Source organism: Bufo bufo, chromosome 2 (assembly GCF_905171765.1).
Source record: "Bufo bufo chromosome 2, aBufBuf1.1, whole genome shotgun sequence".
In the NCBI taxonomy this organism is placed as follows: Eukaryota; Metazoa; Chordata; class Amphibia; order Anura; family Bufonidae; genus Bufo; species Bufo bufo.
Window position 1 is genome coordinate 286,386,943 of NC_053390.1, and position 19,594 is coordinate 286,406,536.

A 19,594-nucleotide genomic window follows, 5' to 3' on the forward strand; every position below is an offset into this window, starting at 1 on the left:
TGCAGGGAGATGGCCACAGTAAACACAGGAGCAGCGGTGCCTTCTCAAACAGCTGATCGGCATGGGTCCCAAGTGTCGGACCCCCAACAATCAGATATCCAGAGGATAGGTAATCAGTATTTAAATCCTGGAAAACCTTTTTAAATACAATAGAATAAAAAATGAACCTATACTCACCTGCTACTCTCCAGGCATTTCCAGATCTGGTCCTCCCTGCTGGTGTTTATGTACAAGGCTGCAGGTGCAACACAGCTGTATACTGCACGTGACCACTGCAGCCACTGGCCTCAGCAGTCTGGGGCAAAAACACCCTGGGAACCTTGTACACACACACACACTGGTGGGGAGACCAAGAGCTGCAAGGTTGGAAATGGGGGAGGAACAAGGCTCTATGGGCTCATTTTTTCATACATTTTATGGGTTTTGTCATGTGTTTAACTAACTGGGATAACACCCTTTTAAGTGTTACGGTGTGATAATGTTTCAAAACGGAAACCGTGGCTGAACACAATAAAGAGACATTTAGGCTGACACTGCATGGAGACTTTGGCTGCAAAACACGACGCATGGCCAAAGATCGGAGTATCGTGATGCCACTGTACATCACAAGATAATAAAAATTATATGGGCGGCAAGTTGCTAATACCATGACCTGACAGTCGAAAGAAGTCAAGCAGGTTACCCTGTCCAATAATCATAGAAAGAAATATATAAAAAGTTACCTCTTTGAGACTGATTTTTCCTCTCTTTCACTGGGCTTCACAAACCACTTTCCAATTCGCACAAAGCTTTTATCAAGCAAACACCTAGGGAAAATAAACAGTGTTCATTTTACTAGATTTTCATGTTCCTTATAAGCAACAGGTCACGCGGGAAAAACATACCATGATGAGCCCGCGCAATTCACAGGGTAATTTATAACATATTAAAGGGGCTGGCCAGTTTTTCCACACCGATGACCTACTCTCAGGATAGATCATCAACATCAGATCGGCAGGGGGTCTTACTCCTGGGACCCCCCTCATTTGAAGACAGCACAGCTCTTGTACAAGCACTGTGTTCTCTTTACCTGCTCGCCATAAACACTGCAGTGTAACTACAACGGCTCCATCCCATTCAAGTGAATGGGACAGTGCTGTGTGATTACAGATGCTCCATCCCGTTCAATTGAATTGGACCGAGCGAAAGTTACCCTGCACCGTCGATGCAGTATCGTGATGAGGAGGTAAACAGTGAAGAGAAGGCAGCGCTCCCACAAGCGGGTGCCGGGAGTCAGACCCCACCAATCTTATATTGATAACCTATCTTGTAGATAGGTCATCCATGTGGAAAAACTGGGCTACCCCTTTAAAGAGGACCTTTCACTACTGTACAAACTAAAAACAAACTATATCAGTGGGCAGAGCGGCGCCCAGGGGTCCCCCTGCACTTACTAGTATGTCTGGGCGCCGCTCCGTTCGCCCGGTATAGGCTCCGGTGTCTGCGCTCCCTCTGACAGATTTTTTGTATGAGGCGTGTCCCTTGCTGCAGCGCTGGCCAATCGCAGCGCACAGCTATAGCCTGGCTATGAGCTTTGCGCTGCCATTGGCCAGCGCTGCAGCAAGGGACACGCCTCATACAAAAAATCTGTCAGAGGGAGCGCAGACACCGGAGCCTATACCGGGCGAACGGAGCGGCGCCCAGACATACTAGTAAGTGCAGGGGGACCCCTGGGCGCCGCTCTGCCCACTGATATAGTTCGTTTTTAGTTTGTACAGTAGTGAAAGGTCCTCTTTAACTACAAATATATATAATCCAATTGATAGGGCATTGTTATACTGTACTCAAACAGAAGAAACTCAAAATACTTTCTGAATCCCAATATAGTATCTGCTTCCCATCAGTAACAGCCATGGATATAACACTGAGCTGAGTACAGCAAGACAATTATCAAATACATAAACCTCTTACCTTTCTAACAGGTTGTGAATGGCCTTAAAAAGTAGTGTCCGACACTCATAGGATAGACCATTGTCCCACAGCCCCTCTTCTTGCACTACAAAAGAAACACAGAATATTACGCTTAGTAGGATGTAAATGGGGCAGTTGAATGCATAGAAGAACATGTTGGAGAGAAGAAACCAGAGCAAAAAAAAATTTAACTTTTTTTTCTTTATTAAGTATATATACACAGGTGAAACTCGAAAAATTTGAATATTGTGCAAAAGTCCATTTATTTCAGTAATGCAAATTAAAAGGAATTGCATTAATGCAGCTTCAAATTTGAATTTTGTGAAAAAGTTCAATGTTCTAGGCTCAAAGTGTCACACTCTAGTCAGCTAATTAATCCATACCCCCTGAGCAAAGGGGACCTCAAAATTGTGACTTTGGGGTTTCATAAGCTGTAAGCCATAATCATCCAAATTATAACAAATAAAGGCTTGAAATATCTCGCTTTGCGAGTAATGAGTCCATCACATGTTAGTTTCACCTTTTAAGTTGCATTACTGAAATAAATGAAATCTATTTCTTTTTCATCCAGTCTTCTCTGTGATGGGTACAAACCTGACAACAGAACTTTAAAGGCTTAGGCTACATAGTTAGTACCCCACAGAACACTGCAGCATCTCTGCTTTACAAAATCTGGTGGGCGCTGACTGACTACTTGGAAGTAGGAAACGGATTTAGAGGGGACGGGGGTGAGATCTTTTCACTTTCACTTACATCCTACGGAACGGTGTTTCTGAGATTCACAGATAAATACATTTCAATTTATTTTATTTCACAACTTTAATTTGTAAAGTAAAATGCTGCTGATCACTTGCAGTGCCTCATTTATTTTTTAAGTAAGGGCCCTATTACACCTGTAGATAATAGCGATGTTTGTTGATGATCTGGCAGTGTAATACTGCCGCTGATTACCCAATGAATGAGGAAACGCTTGTGCATCAGGTAATTGGAATCTTTCAACAGGTTTAAAAATCGTTTGGCTGCGGCAGATTGTGCTGTGGAATCTGCTGCAGACAAACAATGAGACAGTATAGGGACGAGCGATGGCATTAGGGATTGCTTGTCCCCTTGCCGAAGAGGAGATCCCTGCATGTAATAGCAGCTATCTCCTCCACTAGCGAGCAGGCGATTGCCAGGAAGGAAAAATTCCCTCTCGACAATCGCCTGCAGAATCTGTAGGTGTAATAGAGCCATAAGTAAAATTGTGGCCTTCAATTTCTCCTACTGAAAGGACCGTAAAGCTGCATTTTCAACTGTAAAGCCATGTAGAGATTCGGCCCCACAATGAACAGTCTGGCGAATGGCACTGTCTTGGGTCAGTTGAATTAAAAATAGTGAATCTTGAGCCAACAGAGTTTCCTTTCAGCGGCAGATGAGGTGTGCAGGCACGGGTGTACAGAGCGGCAGATGAGGTGCACAGGTGTACAGAGCGGCAGAGGAGGTGCGCAGGCACAGGTGTACAGAGCGGCAGATGAGGTGCGCAGGCACGGGTGTACAGTCGTGGCCAAAAGTTTTGAGAATTACATAAATATTGGAAAAGTTGCTGCTTAAGTTTTTATAATAGCAATTTGCATATACTCCAGAATGTTATGAAGAGTGATCAGATGAATTGCATAGTCTTTCTTTGCCATGAAAATTAACTTAATCCCAAAAAAAACTTTCCACTGAATTTCATTGCTGTCATTAAAGGACCTGCTGAGATCATTTCAGTAATCGTCTTGTTAACTCAGATGAGAATGTTGACGAGCACAAGGCTGGAGATCATTATGTCAGGGTGATTGGGTTAAAATGGCAGACTTGACATGTTAAAAGGAGGGTGATGCTTGAAATCATTTTTCTTCCATTGTTAACCATGGTGACCTGCAAAGAAACGCGTGCAGCCATCATTGCGTTGCATAAAAATGGCTTCACAGGCAAGGATATTGTGGCTACTAAGATTGCACCTCAATCAACAATTTATAGGATCATCAAGAACTTCAAGGAAAGAGGTTCAATTCTTGTTAAGAAGGCTTCAGGGCGTCCAAGAAAGTCCAGCAAGCGCCAGGATCGTCTCCTAAAGAGGATTCAGCTGCGGGATCGGAGTGCCACCAGTGCAGAGCTTGCTCAGGAATGGCAGCAGGCAGGTGTGAGCGCATCTGCACGCACAGTGAGGCGAAGACTTTTGGAAGATGGCCTGGTGTCAAGAAGGGCAGCAAAGAAGCCACTTCTCTCCAAAAAAAAAACCCATCAGGGACAGATTGATCTTCTGCAGAAAGTATGGTGAATGGACTGCTGAGGACTGGGGCAAAGTCATATTCTCCGATGAAGCCTCTTTCCGATTGTTTGGGGCATCTGGAAAAAGGCTTGTCCGGAGAAGAAAAGGTGAGCGCTACCATCAGTCCTGTGTCATGCCAACAGTAAAGCATCCTGAGACCATTCATGTGTGGGGTTGCTTCTCATCCAAGGGAGTGGGCTCACTCACAATTTTGCCCAAAAACACAGCCATGAATAAAGAATGGCACCAAAACACCCTCCAACAGCAACTTCTTCCAACAATCCAACAGTTTGGTGAAGAACAATGCATTTTCCAGCACGATGGAGCACCGTGCCATAAGGCAAAAGTGATAACTAAGTGGCTCAGGGACCAATACGTTGACATTTTGGGTCCATGGCATGGAAACTCCCCAGATCTTAATCCCATTGAGAACTTGTGGTCAATCCTCAAGAGGCGGTTGGACAAACAAAAACCTACTAATTCTGACAAACTCCAAGAAGTGATTATGAAAGAATGGGTTTGTATCAGTCAGGAATTGGCCCAGAAGTTGATTGAGAGCATGCCCAGTCATGCAGAGGTCCTGAAAAAGAAGGGCCAACACTGCAAATACTGACTCTTTGCATAAATGTCATGTAATTGTTGATAAAAGCCTTTGAAACGTATGAAGTGCGTGTAATTATATTTCACTACATCACAGAAACAACTGAAACAAAGATCTAAAAGCAGTTTAGCAGCAGACTTTGTGAAAACTAATATTTTTGTCATTCTCAAAACTTTTGCCCACGACTGTACACAGCGGCAGATGAGGTACGCAGGCACGGGTGTACAGAGCGGCATGTGTCAGCAGGACTCAGGCCAGTTCAGGTTCCAGCCTGACTTGTCAAGGTTTCTATTTACTGAAAGTGAAAGCAGTTTGTTACGAAGTTGCAGAACTTATAATGAAGAATCCAGAAATCCCCACAACGCCCCTAAGAAGAGGTTGTAAATCACAGGAAGTGTAAATAGAAAGTGTAACATGCATACACAGCCTATTTTATATAAGGTACTATAATGCCTATGTGCATGCCGAATCGCCGATCCTTCGCCATGTTCACATTGGCCATATACTATGTGGATTTTTGACTGTAGAACTGCCAGCAGAAAACCCACTGCACTTCCAGTAGCAGCAAAGGGCATGAGATTTTATTATGGGATCTCATTCACATTTGCAGATTTTGCCATTTCCCTTTCTCACACACACTACCGCTGATTAACATATGCATGTTTGCACACTTCTTACCAACTTGCAATTAAACGTGTGTTCAAACTTTTAAAAGGGATCGCTCCCCCGACCATCTGTCCTAAACAGCAAGAAGCACAGACATAAGTACGACTGTAGAGTCAGACTACAGAGGGCTTGTGTGCACTAACCACTATGGAAGCACATAGGTCTGCACAGGAGCCGTCCAGACAGCTTTTTTTAACAATCGCAGATTCATACGGTGAGCATGTCCACGCGTGTCTTCCTGCACATTAGCCCTATTAAATTGGACTAAACCTGTATCTGGATCTGCAGCATTAAAACTGCAAAACCACAGGGGAAAACGGAGGGTCGGCCTCGGATTAGGACATGCTCTATTTTTTTTGTTGGGTAGCGGAACGGACTTACTTTTGAAGCCCCACTGAAATTAATGGATCTGCATCCGATCCACAAAATATGCAGAACAGACGCGGACCGAAACTACGGTGGTGTAAATGCCCCCTTAGGCTATGTCTAACCAGAGTTTTGTTTACTTCATATGGAAAAAAATGAGTTGGAAAGGTGGACAAATCCTTTAGCACCACGTCTATCAGATAAATAACCTGCAGGTCGAAGTTTCTGAAATTGTTTAAAGGGGTTGTCTCACTTCAGCAAGTGGCATTTATCATGTAGAGAAAGTTAATACAAGGCACTTACTAATGTATTGTGATTATCCATATTGCCTCCTTTGCTGGCTGGATTCTTTTTTCCATCATATTATACACTGCTCGTTTCCATGGTTACAGACCACCCTGAAATCCATCAATAGTGGCCGTGCTTGCACACTATAGGAAAAAGTGCTGGCCGGGACCATCGGAGTGCACATAGGCTATTGCTTTTTCCTATAGTGTGCAAGCACGACCACCACTGATGGATTGCAGGGTGGTCTGTAACCATGGAAATGAGCAGTGTATAATGAGATAGAAAAAATGAATCCAGCCAGAAAAGGAAGCAATATGGATAATAACAATACATTAGTAAGTGCCTTGTATTAACTTTCTCTACATGATAAAAGCCACTTACTGAAGAGAGACACCCCTTCAAGGACTAGATTATGCCAGTCAGTGGACATTAGCTGCTGTAAAAGTACTGCCGTAGGTGACTGACAGGTTGGAAATTGCAGCTCCGGATACCAAACAAATAAATGGAAAGTAGCGGGTAAGTAGTTCAGTGCATCCTTTTCCGTAAATGCCAGCTACCACTTGTCATTTCCTCCTGGCAGCATCAGAATTACAAGTGAGCAAATATTACTATTCATCATTTACAAGCCATAAGATCTGATATTACAAAGTGCACGACATGCAGAATATCAACAGCGTAAAAGACAACGTGGATGCAAAATAGGCAAAGTCAGTTCTAAATCTTTTTATCATTTTGCACAGAGCCGCGGAAAGCACTACAGTACACCTATCTGGCCTGCTAGGATAAGCCGAAATACAATGAAACGCGTTGAGGGTGTAAGAATTCAGTGATGCTTCCACCCGACACACTATGCATCTGTGAAATATCAGTGTCTAGTTTCCCAGCGGCAGTGAAGCAGTTAACCAGCGACGGTAGTGCCCCCCTGTTCAGCTCGCTGCTGTGCTTTATGTGCCTCTCTGCAACCAATTGGTGAGAAGCTGCCGCAGCACATGTTCCGTCCACAACAGAGCGGGAGCTGCTAATGGGGGACTTGGATCTGTGCCTGGCCTCATCACTCACAGACACAAGGGAGGGAGGGGGAGCGCAGGGCGAGAGACGCAGAAAGGAGACTACAGGATAAAAGACACAGGCGGGGAGGGGGAAGGTGCGGGGAGATAAGCCCTGCCTGCATATGTGACAGCACAACCAACTCATCCCATTCATCTGTCCAGCCACATTTCTCCCCATGCTCACTTACGTTAGAAATACTTACCTTGCTCTACAAATTGCGGCGTAAAAGCGGTGTAGAGTGTGTAACACCATTACATACAAGTCAAAGGCGTAAAGCCTGACAGTGATTGTGGCTTCTATTACAAGGCTCTAAACCACATCATACTGCCATCATGCTAACAGTAATGCCGCATGGCTGCAGCTGATCAATTAGTCAGCCACACAGTGGGACGTCAGGTCATGGCAGAAAATGATGACCTTACAGACACTTGTCTAAACGTACCTGCGCCAGGGTGTTTGCACACAGTTTTTATTTTTACACATGCAGGGTTATTTTGTTGCCTTTTTTAATTGTTTTTTTTGGGGTAGGGGGGGATGCAGATATTTCATGCTGGCTGATAAATTGTAAAAACACCCTTTTTCTGCAGCAGCGGTTTAAAGACAGTTTCCTGGCGTTTTGTTCAAATTAGGGCTGCAGTAAACGAACCTTTTAGAAATCAAGTATTCTATTGATTATTGTTTACGATTAATTGAGTATTCTAATAAGAAAAAAATGAATTAATAGACTGGTTTCCTTTATAAAAACTCAGACCCCCTGCCATCAGTCCCCAACACCCTTCGTTCCCCCCAGTGCCAGCAGCTCTCCCCCCCGCTCCTCCTGACACCCGGAGTGCACAGCGTCATTGGTTGCCTTAGTCACATCAACTTACCTTTCCAGCAGGGGCGCCGCCGACACTCCGTCGTTCCGTGCTGCTCTGCGTCTGACGTCACACAGCTCGTCAGGTCACGGCGTGCGTACGTCAGGAAGTCAGTGCAGCGCAGGACCATTGACGAGCTGTGGAGTGTCCAGAGGCCCCCTGCTGGAAAGGAGAGTATTGCGGGCCAGCGGGAGACCACAGAGCCGGAGTAATAGCAAGCGATTCACTCCCCTTCGTGGTCACGTGACACAAACGAATCTTCGATGCAAAAAATTTGCATCAGGATTTTTTCATGTCGAATTACTCTATTTAATCGAGCAATCGTTTCAGTCCTAGTTCAAGTAGCAGCATGCTCTGGGTGTGGCATTTTTTTCAGGCATTTTCTCCTGGACTTCTCTAAAGGAAAAAAAATATATAAATAAAGTCTGGAGAAACACAAGTAAAACATTGTGTGACGGCACGATTAGTCACCAGAGCTCTTTATACTTCCTTAGCCCTCGCCTATTTAAGAGGGGTTGTCCCATCACACTTATCCCCTCTCCACAGAATAGGGGGATATCTGATCCACAGGGGTCTGACCGTCGGGGCCCATGCGGATAATGGGAAAGGGGGCTCTGAGTTCCCCCAGTTAAATGGAGCAGTGGTCACGCAAGTGCACCGATTCACCATTCAACATAAGGCCATCTGTATGAGTCCACGCAAATTTCCGTGTGGATTTACATACGTTTCTGCACCATATCTGCGCCAAAATCCTCAATTCCTTGGAAAAGGGTGCGATCTGCAGCTTAAACTGCAAACGTAGCTGACATGCTGTAGAATTTCTGTACATGAATCTGCGCTGAAAAAACGCACATATTCCTCAACTTGTGCAGATGGTCTAAGAGAAAACTTAAAGGCTTTGTACCTAGTTTTCAGATTTTTACAGGATAGGAGATAACTGATTGGTGAATAGGGGTCCCATTCCCCCATCTTGATGAGGTGCAGTTGCACAATGCAGCTCCAATAAATCTCTACGGGACGCCAGAAATAGGCGAGCGCTGTACACGGCGGTCTCCAGCAGTCCCATAGAGAATGAACGGGGCAGTAGCCCGCATGTGCACATTCCATCAGGAAGGTGGGACAGGACCACTGTTACAATCAGTGGGGGTTCCAGAGGACAGGGGACTAACTTGAAAACATCAGGGGACTCCCACTGATAAAAAAAGCAGGAGGCTCCGAAACGCGCCCGGGTTTTAAACAGTTAATATATGCACGCATAACCAGACTACATGTTGGATCCATTGCAGAGGATAACTACCTACAACAAATAGGAGCGCTCCGCAATTCTGAAAGAATAATTCAACGAAGAGGTGTAGGGGCCGGCAATTTAAGCACATGTGGGACGCCAAGACCAGTAAGGAGAGAAAGTACATGAAAGACACCGCGGTCCACGTTGATCTGGAACAAGTTGTAGTAATGTAATTACTGACCCCCTTATACCCCTCCTCAATCTATGCCATATTGCTGGTCGAGAACTGTCTTACTAAAGTGAAAGCAACACTGCATATACAACAGTGTGTTGCGGCCATTATTCCCATACGGGCCGAATACAGAATTTCCTATATGAATCATAGCAGATGATATTGCTGAACGCTACCTATGCATCATAAAGAATATCTCTAACAGTTGACTGGCTGATAAAATCTAACCATTAGAACATAGGTGCATTTAAACTGCCCTCTGTATTTCATGCACTCAGCGGGTGTCGCCATTTGGATAGTGCACCTGGTCCCTTGATTGTTTGTTGGTGGAGCGGCCTGTATCAGATATAGAACTTGAAAACTTGGCACAATCCCTTTAAGACTAGACAGTCTAAAGATACGAGAAATTTATCACAGTGACTGAGGCTATTGGTTTGGATTACTTTTCACCCTTTTCCTGCTTAGCCACACCACTTTCCCGTCAAGTCGTGTGTAAAGCTTAGTAAACCTCCCCCATTGTTTTCTGTAAGGGCTTCAGTCAAACGGCTCAAGCGAAGATTACGTCCTTCTGGATTATTTCATTTATTGCACTACGATTCTTAATAAAATATAAAACAAGCAATAAACTGTGAACTTCAATCATTAATGATCACTAAAATGATTTTCCAATGAGACTCTGGGCAGAGGCGGTCTAGTGTAAATCCGGAGAATGGCCCAGTCTAGTCCGAAAGCTTTATTTTAGATGTAAGGAACTTGCTATTATTTTAGCTCCTACTTTTAAGACCTCATGCACACGACCGTTGTTCTGGTCCGCATCAGAGCAGCAGTTTTTGCGGTTTGGATGCGGACCCATTCACTTCAATGGGGCCACAAAAGATGTGTATAGCATCCGATAGCATGTACTGTCCGCATCCATTGCTCTGTTCCATGGTCAGCAAAAAATATATATATAACCTGTCCTATTCTTGTCCGTTTAGCGGACAAGAATAGGCAGTTAGATCAATGGCAGTCCATGCCATTCCGCAAATGGCGGAATGCACACAGACGTGTGCATGTAGCCTAAGACTTAAACCTCATGTGCACGAATGTCTTCGCGGTCCACAAACTGCTGATCTGCAAAATACGGATGCAGTCCATGAGGCATCTGCATTTTTTTCACAGACCTCTTGACCTCTGAGTCCGTTTTCTGCATTTTGCAGGTATATTCTATCGTCCTGAGAAATGGGCATATGGATGGGAACCGCCTAGAAGATGATCCATGTGCATTCCGTACCCGTATGTCCATTCCGCAAAAAGATAGAAAATGTCCTATATCTGGCCACAAAATGTGGACTGGGGACCCACTGAAATCAATAAGTCCACTAAAAAATGTGGATGCAACACAGACAGTATCTGCAATTTGCGGATCCCAAACTACATATGGTCGTGTGCATGAGGCCTTAGGAGCCAAGGCGTCCAAGTAATTTTTTGAGCCTGGAGTCCTGACAAGTCGACTTTCTTCCTCTGAAAGGATATAAGGTACTCTTTAACCCCTTAAGGACCTAGGACGTACCGGTACGCCCTATTTCCCGAGTCCTTAAGGACCCAGGACGTACCGGTACGTCCTGACTTAAAATCTGTATTCCGGCGCCCCAGGGGTTAATTGGAACGGGATTTCGGCTGAAATCCTTCAGCCGGCATCCTGTGACAACGCCAGGGGGGGTCATTTGACCCCCCCGTATCGGCGATCGCAGCAAACCGCAGGTCAATTCAGACCTGCGGTTTGCTGCGCTTTTTGCAGTTTCTGATCGCCGCGGTCCCTGACCGCGGCGATCAGAAACTTTAGCGTGGCTAAAATAAATATTTTTCACCCCCCCCCTGCACCCCTGCACGATTTTATGCCGGAGGGTGGTGCGGGGGGGGTGTCGCATGCGGTGGGGGCGGTGCGGGAGGCGCGGCAGGCGGGATCGCGATCCCCCGCCCGCCTCCCCATGAACGATCGTTGGCTTCTAGTGGTTGTACCAGGGTGCCAGCACATTGCTGGCACCCTGGTATAAACGGCTGACATGTGTGAAGATGTCAGCCGTTTAACCCTTTCCATACCGCGGTCCGTACGGACCGCTGTATGGAAAAAGTTAACTGTCATCGGTCAGGGAGCTCCCTCCCTCTCCATCGGGGGGCTGCTGTGCCTTTGCAGCCCCCCGATGGAGAGGGAGAGAGCCCCCAGAGAGCCCCCCTCAGCCCTGTGCTTACCCTTCCCCGTCTGCGAAGTTCTGAGCAGACGGGGAGGGTTCCCATGGCAACAGGACGCCTGCTCAGGCGTCCTGCTGTCCATGGTGCTGAACAGATCTGTGCTGAAAGCATAGATCTGTTCAGTGTAAGTAAAATACAGTACAGAACAATATATATTGTTCTGTACTGTATTATACAGACACCAGACCCACTGGATCTTCAAGAACCAAGTGGGTCTGGGTCAAAAAAATGTAAAAAAAAGTGAAAAAAGTTAAGATAAAAAAAAAACATTTATCACTGAATAAAAATTAAAAAAATAAAATAAACTACACATATTAGGTATCGCCGCGTCCGTAACGACCTGATCTATAAAATGGTCATGTTACTTTCCCCGCACGGTGAACGCCATAAAAATAAAAAAATAAAAACTATGAGAAAATTGAAATTTTGCCCACCTTACTTTCCAAAAAAGGTAATAAAAGTGATCAAAAAAGTCGCATGTACGCCAAAATAGTACCAATCAAACCGTCATCTCATCCCGCAAAAAATGAGACCCTACTCAAGATAATCGCCCAAAAGCTGAAAAAACTATGGCTCTTAGACCATGGAGACACTAAAACATGATTTTTTTTTTTTCAAAAATGAACTCATTCTGTAAAACTTACATAAATAAAAAAAAAGTATACATATTAGGTATCGCCGCGTCCGTATCGACCGGCTCTATAAAAATATCACATGACCTAACCCCTCAGATGACCACCGTAAAAAAATAAAAATAAAAACAGTCTAAAAAAAGCCATTTTTTGCCATCTTACGTCACAAAAAGTGTAATAGCAAGCGATCAAAAAGTCATATGCACCCCAAAATAGTGCCAATCAAACCGTCATCTCATCCCGCAAAAAATGAGACCCTACTCAAGATAATCGCCCAAAAACTGAAAAAACTATGGCTCTTAAAATATGGAGACACTAAAACATTTTTTTGGTTTTAAAAATGAAGTTATTGTATAAAACTTACATAAATAAAAAATAATGTATACATATTAGGTATCGCCGCGTCCGTGACAACCTGCTCTATAAAATTACCCCATGATCTAACCTGTCAGATGAATGTTGTAAATAACAAAAAAAAAAAACGTGCCAAAAAAGCTATTTCTTGTTACCTTGCTGCACAAAAAGTGTAATATAGAGCAACCAAAAATCATATGTACCCTAAACTAGTACCAAGAATACTGCCACCCTATCCCGTAGTTTCTAAAATGGAGTCACTTTTTTGGAGTTTCTACTCTAGGGGTGCATCAGGGGGGCTTCAAATGGGACATGGTGTCAAAAAAAACAGTCCAGCAAAATCTGCCTTCCAGAAACCGTATGGCATTCCTTTCCTTCTGCACCCTGCCGTGTGCCCGTACAGCGGTTTACGACCACATATGGGGTGTTTCTGTAAACTACAGAATAAGGGCCATAAATATTGAGTTTTGTTTGGCTGTTAACCCTTGCTTTGTAACTGGAAAAAAAAATTAAAATGGAAAATCTGCCAAAAATGTGAAATTTTGAAATTGTGTCTCTATTTTCCATTAAATCTTCTGCAACACCTAAAGGGTTAACAAAGTTTGTAAAATCAGTTTTGAATATCTTGAGGGGTGTAGTTTCTTAGATGGGGTCACTTTTATGGAGTTTCTACTCTAGGGGTGCATCAGGGGGGCTTCAAATGGGACATGGTGTCAAAAAACCAGTCCAGCAAAATCTGGCTTCCAAAAACCAAACGGCGCACCTTTCACTCTACGCCCCGCTGTGTGGCCGTACAGTAGTTTACGGCCACATATGGGGTGTTTCTGTAAATGGCAGAGTCAGGGCAATAAAGATACAATCTTGTTTGGCTGTTAACCCTTGCTTTGTTAGTGGAAAAAATGGGTTAAAATTGAAAATTAGGCAAAAAAATGAAATTCTCAAATTTCATCCCCATTTGCCAATAACTCTTGTGCAACACCTAAAGGGTTAACGACGTATGTAAAATCAGTTTTGAATACCTTGAGGGGTGTAGTTTCTTAGATGGGGTCACTTTTAGGGAGTTTCTCCTCTAGGGGTGCATCAGGGGGCTTCAAATGGGACATGGTGTCAAAAAACCAGTTTATAAAAATCAGCCTTCCAAAAACCAAACGGCGCACCTTTCACTCTACGCCCCGCTGTGTGGCCGTACAGTAGTTTATGGCCACATATTGGGTGTTTCTGTAAACGGCAGAGTCAGGGCAATAAAGATACAATCTTGTTTGGCTGTTAACCCTTGCTTTGTTAGTGGAAAAAATGGGTTAAAATGAAAAATTTGACAAAAATATGAAATTCTCAAATTTCCTCCCCATTTGCCAATAACTCTTGTGCAACACCTAAAGGGTTAACAATGTATGAAAAATCAGTTTTGAATACCTTGAGGGGTGTAGTTTCTTAGATGGGGTCATTTTTGGGTGGTTTCTATTATGTAAGCCTCGCAAAGTGACTTCAGACCTGAACTGGTCGCTAAAAATTGAGTTTTTGTAAATTTCTGAAAAATTTCAAGATTTGCTTCTAAACTTCTAAGCCTTATAACATCCCCAAAAAATAAAATATCATTCCCAAAACAATTCAAACATGAAGTAGACATATGGGGAATGTAAAGTCATCACAATTTTTTGGGGTATTACTATGTATTACAGAAGTAGAGAAACTGAAACTTTGAAATTTGCTAATTTTTTTCAAATTTTTGGTAAATTAGGTATTTTTTTGTGCAAAAAAAAAAAATTTTTTGACTTCATTTTACCAGTGTCATGAAGTACAATATGTGACGAAAAAACAATCTCAGAATGGCCTGGATAAGTCAAAGCGTTTTAAAGTTATGAGCACTTAAAGTGACACTGGTCAGATTTGCAAAAAATGGCCTGGTCCTTAAGGTGAAAATGAGCCCGGTCCTTAAGGGGTTAAAGAAAGTAAATCTTATCTAGGGTCCGCACCCGTTCCGAACAATTGCGGAACGGATATAGACCATTCATACGGACATGTGAATGGACCATTAGGGCTCATGCACACAAACTTATTTTCTTTCCGCTTCCGTTCCTTTTTTTTGCGGATCGTATGCGGAACCATTCACTTCAATGGGTCCACAAAAACAACGGAAAGTACTCCATGTGCCCTCAGTTTCCATATTTACGTTCCGCAAAAAAGTAGTGCATGTCCTATTATTGTCTGCAAATCAGGGTCCGAGGCCCCATTCAAGTCAATGGGCTCGCAATAAATACGAAACGCACACGGAACACATCCGTATTTTGCGGATCCATACTGTAGAAATGCTATGTGCAGCCCATATTGCTCATGTGTTTGGTGATTAATAAGTTACTGTTTCCGATCCGCAAAAAAAGGATCGCGTACGGAAACCACACAGATATGTTTTGTGTAATAACGGAACGAAACAGGACTTAAATGAGAGGGAACAAAAAACTCCGTTACGGAAAAACGAATCCGTGAAAAATGGACCGCAAAACAATGTTGGTGTGCATGAGCCCTAAGACATGTACATTCACACACTTCACACTACTTTTTTTGCTGTGAGAACTGAAGATATGGATGATCAAGCAGATCATGGGGACATTTTTCAGTACTACAAGTCGGTTATTCAATTAAAGATCATTTATCACGTCCTCACAGGCTGAAACAATACAATAGGACTGAGGTTTAGTGTAAAAAATACTGAGCGACTAAATAACAGTGTTCCCAAGTCTGCAGTGTAATACAAGGTGAGTAAGACAAGCATTCAGTAATGTAACATTTTTCATTCACTCTTAAAAGGGGTTGTCTCACTTCAGCAAATGACATTTATCATGTAGAGAAAGTTAAAGGGGTTCTGCACCCGGGACCCCTGCCGATCAGCTGTTTGAGAAGGCAGCGGCGCTGGCAGTAGCGCCATGGCCTTCTCGAGGTTTACCGCAGGCCCAGTGACGTCACGACTAGTATCCAATGACCTAGTCGGGGCTAAGCTTTGTTCACTTGAATGGAGCTTAGCCCCACCCAGGCCAGTTGATACTAGTCGTGACGTCACTGGGCCTGCGGTAAACAGCGAGGAGGCCGCGGCGCTCCTGCCATCGCCGCTGCCTTCTCAAACAGCTGATCGACTGGGGTCCCGGGTGTCGGACCTCCACCGATCAGATACTGATGATCTATCCAGAGGATAGATTATCAGTTTAACCACCTCCGGACCGCTGTACGCAGATTCGCGTTCCGGAGGTGGCAGCGCTGCGCACAATCACGCATATACGCGTCATCTCGCGAGACACGAGATATCGCTCAAAGCCGGCCCGCGCATGCGCATCGCGGGCCGGCAAAATTCAAAGAAGTATTTCGTCACCAGCCTGCCAGCAACGATCATTGGCTGGCAGGCTGGCGATTTTCAAAAAATCCAATCAAAAGTCATATAACAGATCATATTAGTAAATATGATCTGTTATATGGCTTGTCTGCTCCTGTGCTGGTCCTTTTCGTCGGTTGGATCCAGCACAGGAGCAGACTAAGGCCTCTTTCACACTTGCGTTGTCCGGATCCGGCGTGTACTCCACTTGCCGGAATTACACTCCGGATCCGGAAAAACGCAAGTGTACTGAAAGCATTTGAAGACGGAACCGTCTTCCAAATGCTTTCAGTGTTACTATGGCACCCAGGACGCTATTAAAGTCCTGGTTGCCATAGTAGGAGCGAGGAGCGGTATACTTACAGTCCGTGCGGCTCCCGGGGCGCTCCAGAATGACGTCAGAGCGCCCCATGCGCATGGATGACGTGATCCATGCGATCACGTGATCCATGCGCTTGGGGCGCCCTGACGTCACTCTGGAGCGCCCGGGGAGCCGCACGGACGGTAAGTACACTGCTCCCCCGCTCCCCGCTACACTTACCATGGCTGTCAGGACTTTAGCGTCCCGGCAGCCATGGTAACCATTCAGAAAAAGCTAAATGTCGGCTCCGGCAATGCGCCGAAACGACGTTTAGCTTAAGGCCGGATCCGGATCAATGCCTTCCAATGGGCATTAATTCCGGATCCGGCCTTGCGGCAAGTGTTCCGGATTTTTGGCCGGAGCAAAAAGCGCAGCATGCTGCGGTATTTTCTCCGGCCAACAAACGTTCCGTACCGGAACTGAAGACATCCTGATGCATCCTGAACGGATTACTCTCCATTCAGAATGCATTAGGATAATCCTGATCAGGATTCTTCCGGCATAGAGCCCCGACGACGGAACTCTATGCCGGAAGACAATAACGCAGGTGTGAAAGAGCCCTGAACTGTGAGTACACCAAACACTACACCTTAGCCCCAGATCACCCCCCTGCACCCCAATTAACCCTTTGATCACCCCTTTGATCGCCCCTGTCAATCACTAGTGAAAGGAAAAAAAGTGATCAGTGTAAACTGTCACTTTTTTTTTTTTCACTGGTATTGGCTGTTAGGTTTTAGGGATAGTTTAGGCCCCTTGGTTAGGTAGTTAGCGTCAGTTAGCGCCCACCCCACCGCACCGCAGTCACCTTTATTCGCTGAATAGCGTATCGCTAATCAGCATTTGTACTTTTATAGTATCTGTAAGTGATCAAAACTGATCACGGTCAGATCTATAATAGTATTAGTGTCACTTTAGTTCGCCCTCCACCCAAAACGCAGTGTTTGCCCGATCAGGCCTGATCGGTCGCCCACACGTGCGTTCACCCACGCCCGCCCCACCGCAGTGACAAAAAATATATATTTTTTGATCACTGCACATTAATTTTACACGCACTGCGGCGATAAAAAAAATCAGTTTTGATATTTTTTATCAATCGCAGCGGCCTCCGGTACTTCGCTAGCCTCCCCTTTGTAAGACAGGCTTGCTTTTTTTCTTGGGTAGTCTCAGGGAATACCCCTAAATTTAGTAGTCCAAAATGTCAAACAGGGGGTATTCTTCTGAAGAGGCCTACAGGATTCTGACCCAGTCGGTTGAGGAGTGGGAACCCTCATCTGACTAATCTAGCGGGTCATAATATGAACCTGTAGAAAGCAGTGGCTCTCTGACCCAAAGTTTGGACGAGGAGGTTGAGGTCCCTGGCAGCACCAGGCGTACCCGGCCCCGTGTCGCTAGACCACAGGTTATGCAGGATCCGCTTCAAGAGCAGCAGAGTGGGGCTGTCGCTGCCGGATCACGTGGTGAGGCATATACCAGCAGCGCAGCCCTCCCTGGACCTAGTACCAGCACTGCCGTACAACATGGTGACGTGGCGAGCACCAGAAGGGCAGTTGAAGCTGGTACGGTGGCACGTGCACTAGTTACCCCGTCGCAGCCACCGCACAGACAGGCCCGTAGAGCCCCTAGAATCCCTGAGGTGCTGGCAAACCCTGATTGGCAGTCACCAACTTCAGCCGCACCTGTAGTTCCCCCTTTCACCGCCCAGTCTGGAGTTCGGGTTGAGACAGCTCAAAACGGTTCGGCCCTGGGATTTTTTGAGCTGTTCTTGACTGCGGAGCTCTTGGACTTAGTCGTGGCAGAGACAAACCGGTATGCCACACAATTTATATCCGCCAACCCGGGAAGCTTTTATGCCCAGCCTTTCCGGTGGAAACCAGTCCAAGTTTCCGAACTTAAAAATTTTTTGGGCCTTCTCCTCAACATGGGCCTGACAAAAAAGCATGAATTGCGGTCATATTAGTCCACGCACCCGATTCATCACATGCCCATGTTCTCTGCTGCTATGTCCAGGGCACGATTTGAGGCCATCCTCAGTTTCCTGCATTTTAGCGACAACACCACCTCCCGTCCCAGAGGCCACCCAGCTTTTGACCGGCTCCACAAAATTCGGCCCCTCATAAACCATTTCAACCAGAAATTTGCAGATTTGTATACCCCCGAGCAAAACATCTGCGTAGACGAGTCCCTAATACATTTTACCGGGCGCCTTGGCTTCAAACAGTACATCCCAAGCAAGCGTGCCCGGTATGGGGTCAAATTGTATAAGCTCTGTGAAAGGGCCACAGGCTATACCCACAAATTTCGGATCTATGAGGGAAAAGATCAGACCCTGGAGCCGGTCGGTTGCCCTGACTACCTGGGGAGCAGTGGGAAGACAGTCTGGGACTTGGTGTCACCCTTATTCGGCAAGGGGTACCATCTTTATGTGGACAATTTTTACACAAGTGTGGCCCTCTTTAGGCATTTGTTTCTAGAACGGATTTGCGCCTGTGGCACCGCGCGAACTAGTCGCGTGGGCTTCCCCCAACGGCTTGTAACCACCCGTCTTGCAAGGGGGCAGAGGGCTGCCTTGTGTAACGAAGAACTGCTCGCGGTGAAATGGAGAGACAAGCGTGACGTTTACATGCTCTCCTCCATTCACGCAGACACGACAATCCAAATTGAGCGAGCAACCCGTGTCATTGAAAAGCCCCTCTGTGTCCACGACTATAATGCGCTCATGGGAGGGGTGGACTTCAATGACCAGATGTTGTCTCCGTATTTAGTTTCCCGCAGAACCAGACGCTGGTATAAGAAGGTGTCTGTATATTTAATTCAATTGGCGCTGTACAATAGTTTTGTTCTCTACAGTAAGGCTGGGAGAACACGATCTTTCCTCAAATTCCAGGAAGAGATCATCGAGAACCTCCTTTACCCAGGAGGTTCCGTGGCCCCATCCACCAGTGTAGTTAGCCGTCTACACGAGCGACATTTCCCCAGTGTCATTCCTGGTACCTCAACCCAACCGTCACCCCGAAAAAGATGTCGTGTCTGTAGCAGGAGTGGAATAAGGCGTGACACCCGCTATTTCTGTCCTGACTGTCCTGACCAACCTGCCCTATGCTTTGATGAGTGTTTCCGGAAGTA

General features: G+C 45.4%; 1 protein-coding gene across 1 annotated transcript in view; it reads right to left on the minus strand.

The window, feature by feature from the left end:
* Positions 1-19,594, minus strand: part of MED13L (mediator complex subunit 13L) — a 168,453-nt gene that overhangs the window by 57,179 nt on the left and 91,680 nt on the right. The window contains exons 3-4 of the mRNA XM_040416650.1: positions 1,951-2,035; positions 723-806 (exon numbers count right to left, since the gene is read on the minus strand). Coding sequence (XP_040272584.1) covers positions 723-806; positions 1,951-2,035 — 169 coding nt within the window. The remainder of the gene's footprint in view (positions 1-722; positions 807-1,950; positions 2,036-19,594) is intronic.